The sequence below is a fragment of the Danio rerio genome, chromosome 3 (genome assembly GCF_049306965.1).
Source record: "Danio rerio strain Tuebingen ecotype United States chromosome 3, GRCz12tu, whole genome shotgun sequence".
Classification (NCBI taxonomy): domain Eukaryota; kingdom Metazoa; phylum Chordata; class Actinopteri; order Cypriniformes; family Danionidae; genus Danio; species Danio rerio.
In genome coordinates, this window is record NC_133178.1 from 48,601,698 (window position 1) to 48,614,873 (window position 13,176).

A 13,176-nucleotide genomic window follows, 5' to 3' on the forward strand; every position below is an offset into this window, starting at 1 on the left:
ACCTCCCATTCGCTTCATTCGCCTGTGCAAATTTTCTCAGAAGAACTATAGTTTTACCGAGTCATGCGACTACGGTAATATCGAAAAAAATTAATATTGCGGTATGTCGGTATTTACAATACCGTTACATCCTTAGTCAGCAGTGTATTTACATATGTAACAACAGAAGTTAATTACAGATGTAATTACATACAGGTATTTAATCAAGCATAAGTACATAATAAATACATGTATTTACACAATAAGTTAATTAATTTCTGTGTAAGTACATATTAGTTAAGGCCACTTAATATAAAGTGGGACCGCAAATAAATTAATGTAAACAGTATCCCTCTTGATTTTTGAGCACTGACAAGCGAGGTTCTACACTCCTATGATTGGTCATTGTTCTCACCTGCTCAACAGAAAGGGCTGCAATTGGCTTCAGATTAATATTTATTTATTGGGATAAACCCATTGAGATGTACCATCTCATTTTCAAGGGGGTTCCACAATTAACCACAATCACATAATAACAACACCAGAAGACAAAACATAACATAACTTACACAACATCCAAAAAACATGACATCACATAATAAAAAAATAAAAAAATAAATAAATAAGGGGGGTGGGGGGGGAGTAGTATACATACACACATACGTATATATACGTAAAAAAAAAAAAAAAAAAAAAAAAAAAAAAACTATATACAGATCAGTAAATCAATCACCAAATACATGATAACTTCTTCAACCTTAAATGATGTAAGGGATGGAATGTTAGCAGGCAAATTATTCCAATCTGTTGGACCCTTAAACCTAAAAGCTCTTTAACCCATAGATTCTTAACAACCAGGAAAAAAAAGTCTGAACAGAATGACTAACTTGATAATTTAAGGGGAAAAAAAATACATAATATTGTTGTAAATAGTAAGTATACTCAAAATTTATACATTTAAATAAAAATTGAAGCCAATGAAAGTGCTGTTCACCAATGGTGGGAAGAACAGCCGCGGTTAAAGTCTATATGTGCATAATACATGGTTATCATAGGTAATCCGTAATAGACACAGTGGAGAAAACTCGCACCTCAGGCACGCTTGTGTCTGGATCCACAAGAATCGCTTTAACAGCCAAGAGGAGAGGAAAAGTTACCTCACAAACAGGTCAGCAGGTCAAATGTCCAAAGGGAGAGAGAGAGAGGTAAAGATGGAGTTTTACAGGATTTTGTGTCCTGTGCCGCCATCATTGTAGTGAGAGCGTTATTTACTCGCCCTCGCCTCCTTTACCATAGTATTTTACTGCGACATCGCGCATTGGAGATAAATGACGTCAGTACGTAATAACAGGTTATGATCAATTACTAAGCCAATATCAATTATTTTGACTCCCCTAGCAACGACTAACAATGCAGCACATAAAAAAAAAAAAATCTATCAAGAGTAAAAGTATTAAACTGATCGAAAATATGTACTGAAGTAAAAGTGGAAGTAGGAGAAAAAAAAATACTGCTGTAGAGTACAGATACAGCCTTTTAGTACTTAAGTACAGTAGTGAAGTAGTTCTACTTAATACATCTCTGCAGATTTGAGATTACAAACAAAACTGCACATGGCTGGAGGAGCTGAAGGGGAGGAGCTAGTATATGTCCCTCACTGTCTTCATGTTTTAGTTGAGATTCCGTCAAATAAAAAAAAAAATACTATATAAATAGTGATACTATATTTTAAACTTTAGTTTATGTGTAAAGCTGTGTGAATACAAACAACAACTCTGAATGTAATACGCTCAAAGATCAATGCAAAGGGAGACATTGGCTTTTATAGAGTTAGCTTAACAAAGCCAACAGCAAACAACGTTTGGGGACTCCATGATAATATATCCAGGTTAGTGAGATCACAAACCCTTCAGCTTACTCACATTCACCACGTGAATCAAAGTGGCGTGGCTAGAAGCGCTGTGATATATTATTACTAGAGAAAGTCATCAATATGCCATCAATATGCTGCTTTTTCCACAGAGCTTCTTCTGTTTCTGTATTTGGGCTTCCAAAGGACATGACACAATAAGAGAAGTGCTTAAATGGTACTTCTGTTCCTGAGAATTATAATAAAGATAGGGCACTAGCATTTGACAAAGGACAGCTTCCAGAATCTCTCTCAGTTCAGTGCTGGATTCGGCTGAAAACCTCTCAAAGAAGGAGCAGCTCCACCCATAATAGATGAAGCTGTGGATTGTGAGCCACAACCTGTAAGTATTTTTATTTGTTAAAATTGATCTATTATATACATAGTTTCTAGCGTTAACGGTATATTGTGCCAAGGACATTAATGCTGTTTGGCACTGTAAACAATTTAGCTACTAATTCATATTTATCTATCAAATCACTGTAAACACCCACACTCTTCAGCAGCGCTGCAGTGTCTCTCTGTGCTGCCGCTTTTCCCATGTTCTACATCTCAAATAATAAACTCGCAAAAGATGTGAACGTTTCATATTACATGCGTTTAATCTAAATATAAATGTAAGACACTTGTCAGATTTTATTTTAGAGAGCAGGCGTGAGGTTCAGCTGTGTCGATTTTCTGTCTGATTCAGGGTAAAATTGACACGGCTACACTGACTGACAGTATTTATACAGCAGATGCACAGCAAGTGACTGGACGTGATGCTTCCTGGTGATGTGAAGCCGATCCGTAAATCACAGCACAATATGTTAGTTGACAAATCAGAGCCTCTTGAGGGCGGGCTGTTGGAGGAACTAGGAAATATGACAGTCATTTTTATGTTGGCTGAGTAGCCAACACAATCTCACTGTAATTAGTAACGTTTGTACTAATTCGTATGAATGCGTTTCATCTAATTCGTACAATTTAGTACGATTTTCTTATCCCCCAAAGATGGCTGGGTTTAGCAGTGGGGTTAGGTGCCACGCCTCCTTTTTTTTTTAATCGTTTGTACAAATTAGCTATTTAACTGACAAAACTTAAAATACTTATGCTTGCTCGTGAGATAAGGTTGAAGTAGCTGTATATGATCACAGTAACATATATGAAAAAAAAAAAATAACATGATTTTTTTTTTTTTTTTTTTTTTACAAGTGAAGCATGAGCACACATTGCTTTGCATCTTATAAACACAACCAAGCCTTCAAATACACTCTGGATCACTCCTTTAAAACTTTCCGAGCTTTACGTTTTACATTCACATGCGTTAGGTTTGATCATTTAGGGGACATTTTTTATCCAACGTGACTTTCTGATGGGGTCGATGGAAGCAATCAAACTAACAAAAGAGTGACAACAATACTATAATATTCTGTAAATTATTGATGGCATTTCTTCTAATTTTTAAATAGAAATGCAGCCATCTTTTAGTATAAGATAACACAAGAGATATAAGGAGACACATTGGCTCAGTGGTTGGCACTTTCATCTCACAGCAAGAAGGCTGCTGGTTTGAGTGGTGGCTGGGTCAGTGTGTGGAGTTTGTATGTTCTCCCCGTGTTTGCGTGGGTTTGCTTTTTTTGCTCCGGTTTCCCCCACAGTCCAAAGACAAGTGGTATAGATGAATTGAATAAACTAAATCGGCCATATGTGTGAATGGGAGTGTTTGGATGTTTCCCAGTGCTGGGTTGCAGCTGTAAAGGATATTCTCTGTGTAAAACATATGCTTGATAAGATGGTGGTTCATTCCATTGTGGCAGCCCCTGATGAACAAGGAACTAAGCTGAAGGAAAAAGAATGAATAACAAAAAGATGACATGTCGTCAGACATGTTTTTATATGTATTTTTTTTGACAGCACAATATAAATGTCTCGTTTTAAAGCAGATAATGAATCAACATGAAATTCGTTATTTTGACCAGCTTTCACTAGAAAAACAAGTTGAAAAACTTAAAATACAAACATAATTGCAACAAAATATGAATAAGCACTATATAAATAAGGATAAGTAACACTCTCATATGACACCATTTATCTAACAAGGAAGCAAAGATTAAACACCAGTAGAAACTCATTAAACTACGGGAAACTTGGCCAAATTACGTGCAGTTTCTGACTGTGCAGCACTGGATACCAAATTTAAGGGAAAAAAGAACAAGTAAAAAGATTTTTCAGCTTTTTAACACAGATGAATGTGTCTCAAAGAAATGCAGGCTGCACGAACCAGCTGCTAATGAAAAACATGGCAGATCCAGATATAATTGACCATGTGTGAGCACTGTAAAGCGCTGTTTCTCATTTCACATGTAAAAAGCGTAGAAAAATAGCCTGTTTATTTCTAGGGGCCAGAGAGAGGGAAGAAAATAGGGAATAAAGATTTGGATGAAAACATTTGCTGCATTAAAAAAAAAAAAACATTACTAGTGGACCAAATGTTTGTGTTTACATCAACACGCTTCATTTGTAATATTTCAGTGCATCTGGAAATTCACAGCGCTTAACTTTTTTTTTTTTTTTTTTTTTTTACATTTTGTTTTGTTACAGCCATGTTACAAAATAAATTAAATTCATGATTTTCCTCAACATTCTACCAACAATACCCTATAATAAAAATGTGAAAAAAAGTCTGTTAGTTTATTGTGCTAAGAATACTTTATAATGAGAAAGTGCAACCTCTAATATGGATGATAAGTTTTGCATTCTAAAAGTGAGAGTTTTTTTCTAGAAACACTCCGTGTCTTAGGCTAGCTTTGGGTGGAACTAACCTAAAAATAGATATAGTTTTATTCTTATCCCTTTTACTGCCTGTTATCCCTTTTTGATAGACCATATTTTGACAGTTTTAAATGAAGATTGTTAAAGCCATTTAAAGAATAACTGTTTTAGATACTGATTTACACACAGCATTGTTGGTTTACAAAAAATCTAACAAACAATCCTGTTGTACTACTACACTTGGGGTCCGTTCTTCGTACCTTGCTTAAATAATCCAAGATGATTTGGCAGATCCTAGATAACCGATCTCTGGTTAATTTGGTTCTTCAAACAAGTTCGCGAATCAGATTAGATTGTCTGGATGAACTAATCTGAGATCACTGCATGTGTTGTGAAGGGCAGATCTATCGATCCTCGAAATCATGATCAGCAATGCAACAATTGGCTGACAGCACAGCATAATGTTATAATCTGATTAATATTCAATTAACCATGTGAGCAAAATTACATAAAATTAGCTGTAAACAGTTTGTTAAATATGATATGCAATAACTTTTCACGTTTGTTGTGAGCTGCAGGCTTTACACTGTCATGTGTATATATATATATATATATATATGTATGTATGTATGTATGTATGTATGTATGTATGTATGTATGTATGTATGTATGTATGTATGTATATATATATATATATATATATATATATATATATATATATATATATATATATATATATATATATATATTTTTTTTTTTTTTTATCTGGAGTTGCCACAGTGCAATGAACGGCCAACTTATACAGCATATGATTTATGCAGTGGACGACTTTCCAGCTGCAACTAATCTATGGGAAACATCCATACACACCCATTCACATTCCTACACTATGGTCATTTTAGCATATTCAATTCATAGCGCATGCCGCATGTCTTTGGATTTGGGGAACACCAGAGCACTTGGAGGAACCCACGTAAGCACAGGGCTAAGAAAGACACTGACTTATATAAAGAAGAAGACTACATTTCTTAAATAATGACTTTAAAGCTATAAAATGAGTGGAATAATCAGGAGATGATCCGTGCTGAGCAGCAGCCTCACTTTAATGTAAAGATATTTTCCCACAGCCCGTGGGAAACAAGTGGCAAAGGGAAAGCAACAATTTGCTGCAGATTCGGGAGCAAATTAAAATCCCACTGCTTGTGAGTGCACTGCTCTTTGTTTATTTTAAACCTATGTGCTTACATTTAGATATTTTGTATGTTACAGTGTACCTGCAATGCATTAAAACATTTCCTTGCAAGAAACAATTGGCAGTAAGCGCAAATCCTGTCTCTCACGCACACGCGTGCGGTCAAGCACAATAACTATGTGTTATAACAAATATTTAACTTCATGTTAATAGGCCTAAATAATAGCCTATATTTAATATATATATATATATATATATATATATATATATATATATATATATATATATTGCTACTAATGTAGCCTATTTAACAATCTGCAATTTCGCGGCTCACTCGCTTTGAACAGCTATGTCTAATTTCAGAGCTCTTTCAGTTCTCGAAATTACCATGGTAGCACACAACATCATCGATGTACATATATGCTCGACTTTTAAAGTTTCACGACAGAAACATGCACGAGCAGTTATGTAGATTATTTAAACTGAACTCAGACTAGTTAGATCAAATTATCTTCAACTTGCTGTTATGGAACCAATTTAAGCGTGGACATTTAGTTCAGCTCATTAAAGTCAGGCTTTTGACTTTAATCCCCGCTTTTCTTAACCATGAAATAGCCCCCTGGTCTTGTTGTTTTCAAAGGACGCAAATGACGGTGCGGCTGTTTGTCTGCAACACAAAAGTTGAGAAGCAGCCGGGTCAACACCATATCCCTGCTGGCACGTAAAATGGTTCCACACTGAATCTAGTTTAGTTATGTAACTATTTATAGTATAGTAAATATTTATATCTATTTATTTTATTTATTTATTTTTTTACTGAGGATTTGCACAATGTTTATTTGGACTTTGATGCATTATTTATTATTTTCTTATTTTTATTTGTTAAGTGGTGTTGTTTATGGTAACTTGTCAAACTTGTTTTAGTGTTCTGTTGTTTTGTAACAATCTTTCTGTTTAGTTCAGAATGTTTTTTTTTTTTTTTTCCCACTGAACAACGCCTTAGAATAACATTGAAATAAATTGCTATAACTTGCTGAGGGAAAGGTGGATATAGACAACATTTACTTTCGTAGTTTAAAACATCATAGTGTGTATTTCTTAAGAAAAAAAAAGGGAAAAAAAAACTTTATGAGGTTTTGTTTGTAATAAATAAAAAAATAATTAAAAAATACGTTTTTTTTTTTCAATTCTGGAATATTTTCTGTTCATGTTTTTGGACCAAACAATATTTTAGACTGGACCTTTAAATGATACAGATTGAAGCTTCAGGTTCTCCTGTTTAAAATAGTATATGACACTTGAGGCTGACTGCTAAAATAACAATAAAACAGCTTAAAAAAAAAAAAAATAAATAATAATAATAATAATAATATAGGCCCATTAGGTGCCCACAAAATACCTCTAGGTCTTTAAGGGTTAAACCTGCACTGATCTTTACCTTTGTTGTCCCTCAACTTGCTCTCACACCTGATATTAGGGGTTTAATAAAAAAAGAATAAGTTTAGTTTTGTAAAGCCTTTAAATTGCACTTTAGGGTGAATACTAGTACATTAAAAATAACTAATACTATTATTTACTATCATAATGGCAAATATAAAATAAATCAGCTATTAAAAATTAGTTATTAAAACATTACTAAAATCTTTAAAAATGTGTTGAAAAAAATATGCAGTGTGTATGCGCAAAATATACAGGGGGGCTAATAATTCTGACTTCAATTATATATACAATTTGGACTGTTTCACAATGAATTTCCTGCCAAAATACTACCCAGATATGAAATTCATAGTGATTTTCAAGCACGGACGCACTGTCAGAAGTTGATTGACAATAGACTGCCTGCCTGTGGAAGATTGTTTAAAGTCTGAAACCAGGTCTCACCACGGTTGAGGGTAGGGGTGCTGTTGATGTCTCCGGCCATGAAGGATGACTCCGTCTGCTTTCTCACCGTGTCGTTCCACATGCGCCGGATACGGCTCTGAAACAGTGAGAGCAGTGATGTGATTGTGAGATGGACACAGCAGCAGCGTATGAGCAGTAATGCATTGGTGTGGTAAGTGCGTGTGTGTGTGTCACCTGTCTGTGCACGGCTGCATGGCGTGTCTGACTGCCGGTGTAGTATCGGTTGTTTGTGCGCAGGGCAGAGTTCTTCAGAGAGCCGTGAGAGCTGGTCGTGGAGGTGCGACTGCAGCAGTATGAATGACGCAGGCACTTGCTGTACTCCTTATGCACCTGAAATGCATACACACATTGTATACACACTGTATATTATAAGCACTTAAATACAGAATTGAATCTATGTAGGAAAAGCAGCTACACTAAATGCAGCTACAATGTATAAGTTTAGAGGAAAATATAAATTATATATAATATATCGCTCCCGGGATATGGATCCAAATGCAATTTTTAATGAAAAAGATTATTCGTGCAGGCAAAACAAATGAGGTCAAAAAACAGGAACTCATGTATCATGAAGGGCATCTAAAAATTGCAAAACAAAGCGATGATCAAAGAACAAAAAGTTACAAAAAATCATCAAAACATAACTAGAAAAACTATAAACAGGACGACACTCAATGAAACCATACAGGTACTGACAAAAAAAAATTTTGCCTTGACTGGTGTGTGCAATGTGTATAAATAGTACAAACAATTAATGATGACGATATTCAGTTGTGTGTGATTAATGGTGACTGGTTTGTGCAAAGGTATGCTGGGATATGTAGTTCCTGAATGACATGTGTAGTATGCCAGCGATCTTTTAGGAACAGATTGCTGGTTATGTGACAATATAGTGTATCAGAACAGTAATCATAGTGCTTCATTTTTTCCACTTTTTTTAATGTTACAGCTTTATTCCAAAGTTGATTAATTTACCTCTATTGATTAATTACAGCCTCAAGTCTTTTTGAATATGACTCCTCAAGCTTGGCACACCTGTCTTTGAAAGTTTTGCCCATTCCTCTGTGCAGTACTTCTCAAGTGGGATGGGAAGTTACGGTGTACAGCCATTTTCAGATCTCTCCAGAGATGTTCAATTGGATTTAGGTCTAGGCTCTGGCTGGGCCACTCAAGGACATACACAAGGACGAGTCTGACGTCAAAAGCACTCTGAAGCAGGTTTTCTTTCCGGATGTCTCTGTACATTGCTGCATTCATCTTGCCCTTTATCATCACTATAGTCTTCCAGTTCCTGCTGCTGAAAAAACATCACCACAACATGATGCTACCACCACCATGTTTCACAGTAGGGATGGTATTAGCCTGGTAAAGAGCTGTAGCTGGCTTTCTCCAAATGTATTTCCTGGCACTCACTTCAAATGGTAAAATTTTAGTCACATCAGACCAAAGAATTTCGTTTCTTATGGTCTGAGAGTCCTTCAGATGCCTTTTGGCATATTTCAGGCAGTAAGTGGCTTCCGTCTGGCCACTCTACCATACAGGCTTGTTTGGTGGATTGCTGCACAGATGATTGCCTTTCTGTAAGGTTCTCCTCTTTCCACAGAAGAATGCTAGAGCTCAGACAAAGTGACCATCCGGTTATTGAATACCTCCCTCACATAGGCCCTTCTCCCCATCACTCAGCTTAGATGGCCGCCAGCTCCAGGAAGGGTCCTGGTGGTTCCAAACATCTTCCACTTCCGTATGATGGAGGCCACTGTGCTCATTGGAACCTTTAGAGCAGCAGACATTTTACTGTAACCTTCCCTAGCCCTCTGCCTCGAGACAATCCTGTATCAGAGGTCTACAGACAATTCCTTTGTTCTCATGTTTGGTTTGTGCTTTGACTTGCACTTTTTACCCTGGGCCCTTATATAGACAGGTGTATGCCTTTTCAAATCATGTGCAATCAACTAAATTTACCACATGTGACCTCCAATTAAGCTGCTGAAACATCTCAAGAATAATCAGTGGAGACAGAATGTATGGCAAAGGCTGTGCATATTGGTGTACATTTTTGTGCTGATGTGAATTGTTAGGGTTCTTTTTATTTTTAATAAATTTGCAACAATTTCCAAAAACTCTTTTTTCTCATTGTCATTAGGGGGTATTGACTGTAGAAATTTTAGGAAATAAACAAATTTAATCTATTTTAGAATAAGGCTGTAACATAAAAAATGTGGAAAAAGTACTGCGCTATGAATACTTCCTGGATGCACTGTATATAACAGCATTTTGTTTTACATTTTATATTTAGTTTAGATTAAGTTAGAGAGCTTTTTAACCTACTTCAGTAAGATACAAATTCAGTGAAGACAATTATTATATAATTATATCTTTGAAATAGGGTTAAAATGAACTGTTGATTGAATTGGTAAGCATCTTATTAAGCTAAAATAAAATTTCATGCAATTTCCACTGAGTGTTAGAAATGTACTTGAATATATTGAATACATTTTTAAAATATAAATGTGAGTAAGTATACATGTGCTTTAGTATGTTAGTCAGCACACCAACAATATTACAAATAATTATATAATACAAAATAATAAGCGTTTTTAAAATATGGTGTATAAAAGATACATCATATAGTTGCACTGGGACGCATCATCAGTAAAGTATCCTGGGGTCAGTGGGTGTTTTGAGAACGTTTTGAAAGCCCCATCTTGCGTCCTAGTAACCATCACCCACGGATCAGCCTGCAGCTTTACTAACGGACTTAATGACCCTTTTCTTAGCTGCTGTAGGTTTTTTAATTTTCTTTTTTTTTTGTTATTGACATTTTTTACACATTCGTGGAACTAAATATTTATTTTATTAATTTAATGCAACAGCAAATAAAGTTTTTTTTAATTTTTTTTTTTAACCAACCATTTTTAATGTTTCACATTCATGTTTATTCTCATTTGGTAAGAGGTTTTACACAAATTTATGCTAAAACAAAGAAGAAAAGTTTGTTTCAGTTTTTGTGAAATGGGAAAAAAAAGACATTGAATGATTTAGTGGAGACCACAATTCGTTGTCATCACTGCTAAACAGTTCTTTGCAGTTTTATTGGTTAAATCCTGCGCCATTTCTGTGTCTTTATAAAGCCTGTCCTCTCACAGTCAAAAATAGCTTTAATTGTTAAAAATGTGTTTATTACCCAACAGAGAAAATCTTTAGCATTTTTAACTGATTCACATGACATTATTTAATGTTTTTTCCCTCTATTTAGCTAACGTCTGGGGTAGTTTTGAGCAAATGTGTCCCCGATGTCCTATCCAGGTCTGAAACATTAATGGCGCTGACCTTTTTCTGCAGAGCGCAGTGGAAGATGAAGATGAACATGCCCTGGAAGGCATTGAAGGTGGTGAAGAGGTACGCCATGATGACTGTGTTCTCATTGATGAAGAGCAGGCCAAAAGCCCAGGTCAATCCTAGGAGAAAGAGCAGAGCGATGGCTCCCAAAGCCCAGGACCTAAAGAAGAACAGGTACACTGTCACAAATGCAGAAAAGCAAACCAAAACTGCAGATAACAAGCAAAGACTCTCACTTGATGTTGTCCAGGCGGCTGGAGTCAGGTTTAAGAGCTGATGAGTTACGGATCATCTTGTGAAGAGTTATCATGAGAAACACCAGGTTTAACTGAAGGTGGGAGGAAGGAAAAGAGGTGTTAGAGATGTAACTTCATAGACCTGTTTAGAGTTTGTAAGAAAACTATAACAAGTGGGCAGTGCTGCAGGTGTAAACAAGGTTTAAAACCTTTGACTAAATTCAGATGTAGCCGAAACGTTTAATATGGTAAGCTTCCACAGAAAGATTGATGGGATTTTCATGTTCATGAGTTTCCTTTTACAGAATTGATAATGTAATTTAAGCAAAATCTGGTCAGTTAAATAGAACTAAGCATTCAATTAGCTGTTCAAGTGTAAATTGAGATGAAAGGCTGATTAAAAGCAAGCGCCATCAGGAGCAGTGGGCGAGTGCTGAAACTCTATTGAAAATACTGTAGAAAAATACACTTCCATTTTTTAAAGACACACCATGGAACAATGGAATTTAAAGCAGCTTTTCTAGACTTGTGTGAAAAGCTCTGGTTACCAAAGTAACCCTCGTTCCCCAAGGAGGAGGAACAGAAATGTTATGTGGAAACTTCTACTATGGAGATGTCGTCAGAATCCAATCATCTGAAAGATTGGATAAACGGGCCAATTAAATGCCAATACGTTGGCAGCATCAGCATGCACAGCTGGCGCTACTTACAATCAATTTTGAATAAAAGCCAAGCTGAGGCCTTCTTTTCTAGCTGAAGAGACTAGGGAGGGAGCGGGTTCGAATCCTTGATCAGCCGATGACAGCCCATCTTCCGATGCAGCAATGGACATCTGAGCCTCGATGTCATCTAGTGAGAGGGAAACTATGCTTGGATGTAGCGTGTGGAGGACTGAGAAGTCCGCAAGCCAGAGGGCAGCAGATTTACTCCCACTGTAACCCTCAGATCTGTCCGAGTGCCCACAGCGGTGTGGGAGAAAACTGGGGTGGGTCGCTCTTTTGCAAGAGCAAGCCACGATCTTAACTGCGCAACAGACATGCCATCGCAGTAATGGCATGCGCTGCCGGCGAGCACAGCATTAACATGCTGGACCCCCAGACATGAAACGCATTGCTTGTGCCAATCATCCAGGAACAGGAAACCAAAGCATCCAGAAATGCACAGTCGGAGCGACATCTTGAAAAAGACACTCTGCATGACCGTGTTGCTCTTTTAGGAAATTCGCAACAATACAAACCGCTCTGGAGGACATGACCCAAAGAATGCCAAGCAAGGAAGAAATCCAGCTCGACCGTCTGCCACCATGTATCATAAGCCCCTTTCACATAGTGATACCGGTAAATATCTGGAAAATTTCCGGAACGACTTTACCGGTATATTCCAAAAAGCGCTGTTCACACAGACGAGGACGTTACGGAAATTTTCCGGAAAAGAGCATTCACACATGCATTCCAAAATACCAGTAAATTCTGACATCATTCACCACAAATAAGCTTTAAACGGCTGCGCTTGTATTTGTAAACATTTGACTAAATTAAAAACTCTGTGGAAAAAACTTTCGCTGAATCTCTTTCCCATGTCGAGATGTTCATAATATGTGCGTGTGCAGGCGCTCACAGGCTGTTTCACAGGCACACGCAAAGCTTGAAGGTAAACAAACAACGGCTTATCATAAGCATCTCATCGATGATTATTTACACAGTTGGCATTAAGAAGAACATATAAACGTGATCTGACTAACTTCTAGCAGCTAAATGTGTCTGGAAAAATATTCAAAGGCTTTTATTCTCACAAACCGCGCGGACGTAAATGCGTCTGACTGTTGTGATTGGCTAAAGCAGATGTCTCACGTCAGCACGTTCTAG

General features: G+C 36.6%; 1 protein-coding gene across 4 annotated transcripts in view; it reads right to left on the reverse strand.

Annotated features, from left to right (window-relative positions):
- Positions 1-13,176, reverse strand: part of adgrl1a (adhesion G protein-coupled receptor L1a) — a 377,800-nt gene that overhangs the window by 25,069 nt on the left and 339,555 nt on the right. For all 4 annotated transcript variants that reach the window (XM_068219411.2, XM_068219413.2, XM_021474721.3 and 1 more), the window contains 4 exons: positions 11,312-11,403; positions 11,067-11,235; positions 7,911-8,066; positions 7,716-7,812 (listed from right to left, as the gene is read on the reverse strand). In XM_068219411.2, the coding sequence (XP_068075512.1) occupies positions 7,716-7,812; positions 7,911-8,066; positions 11,067-11,235; positions 11,312-11,403 (514 nt within the window). The remainder of the gene's footprint in view (positions 1-7,715; positions 7,813-7,910; positions 8,067-11,066; positions 11,236-11,311; positions 11,404-13,176) is intronic.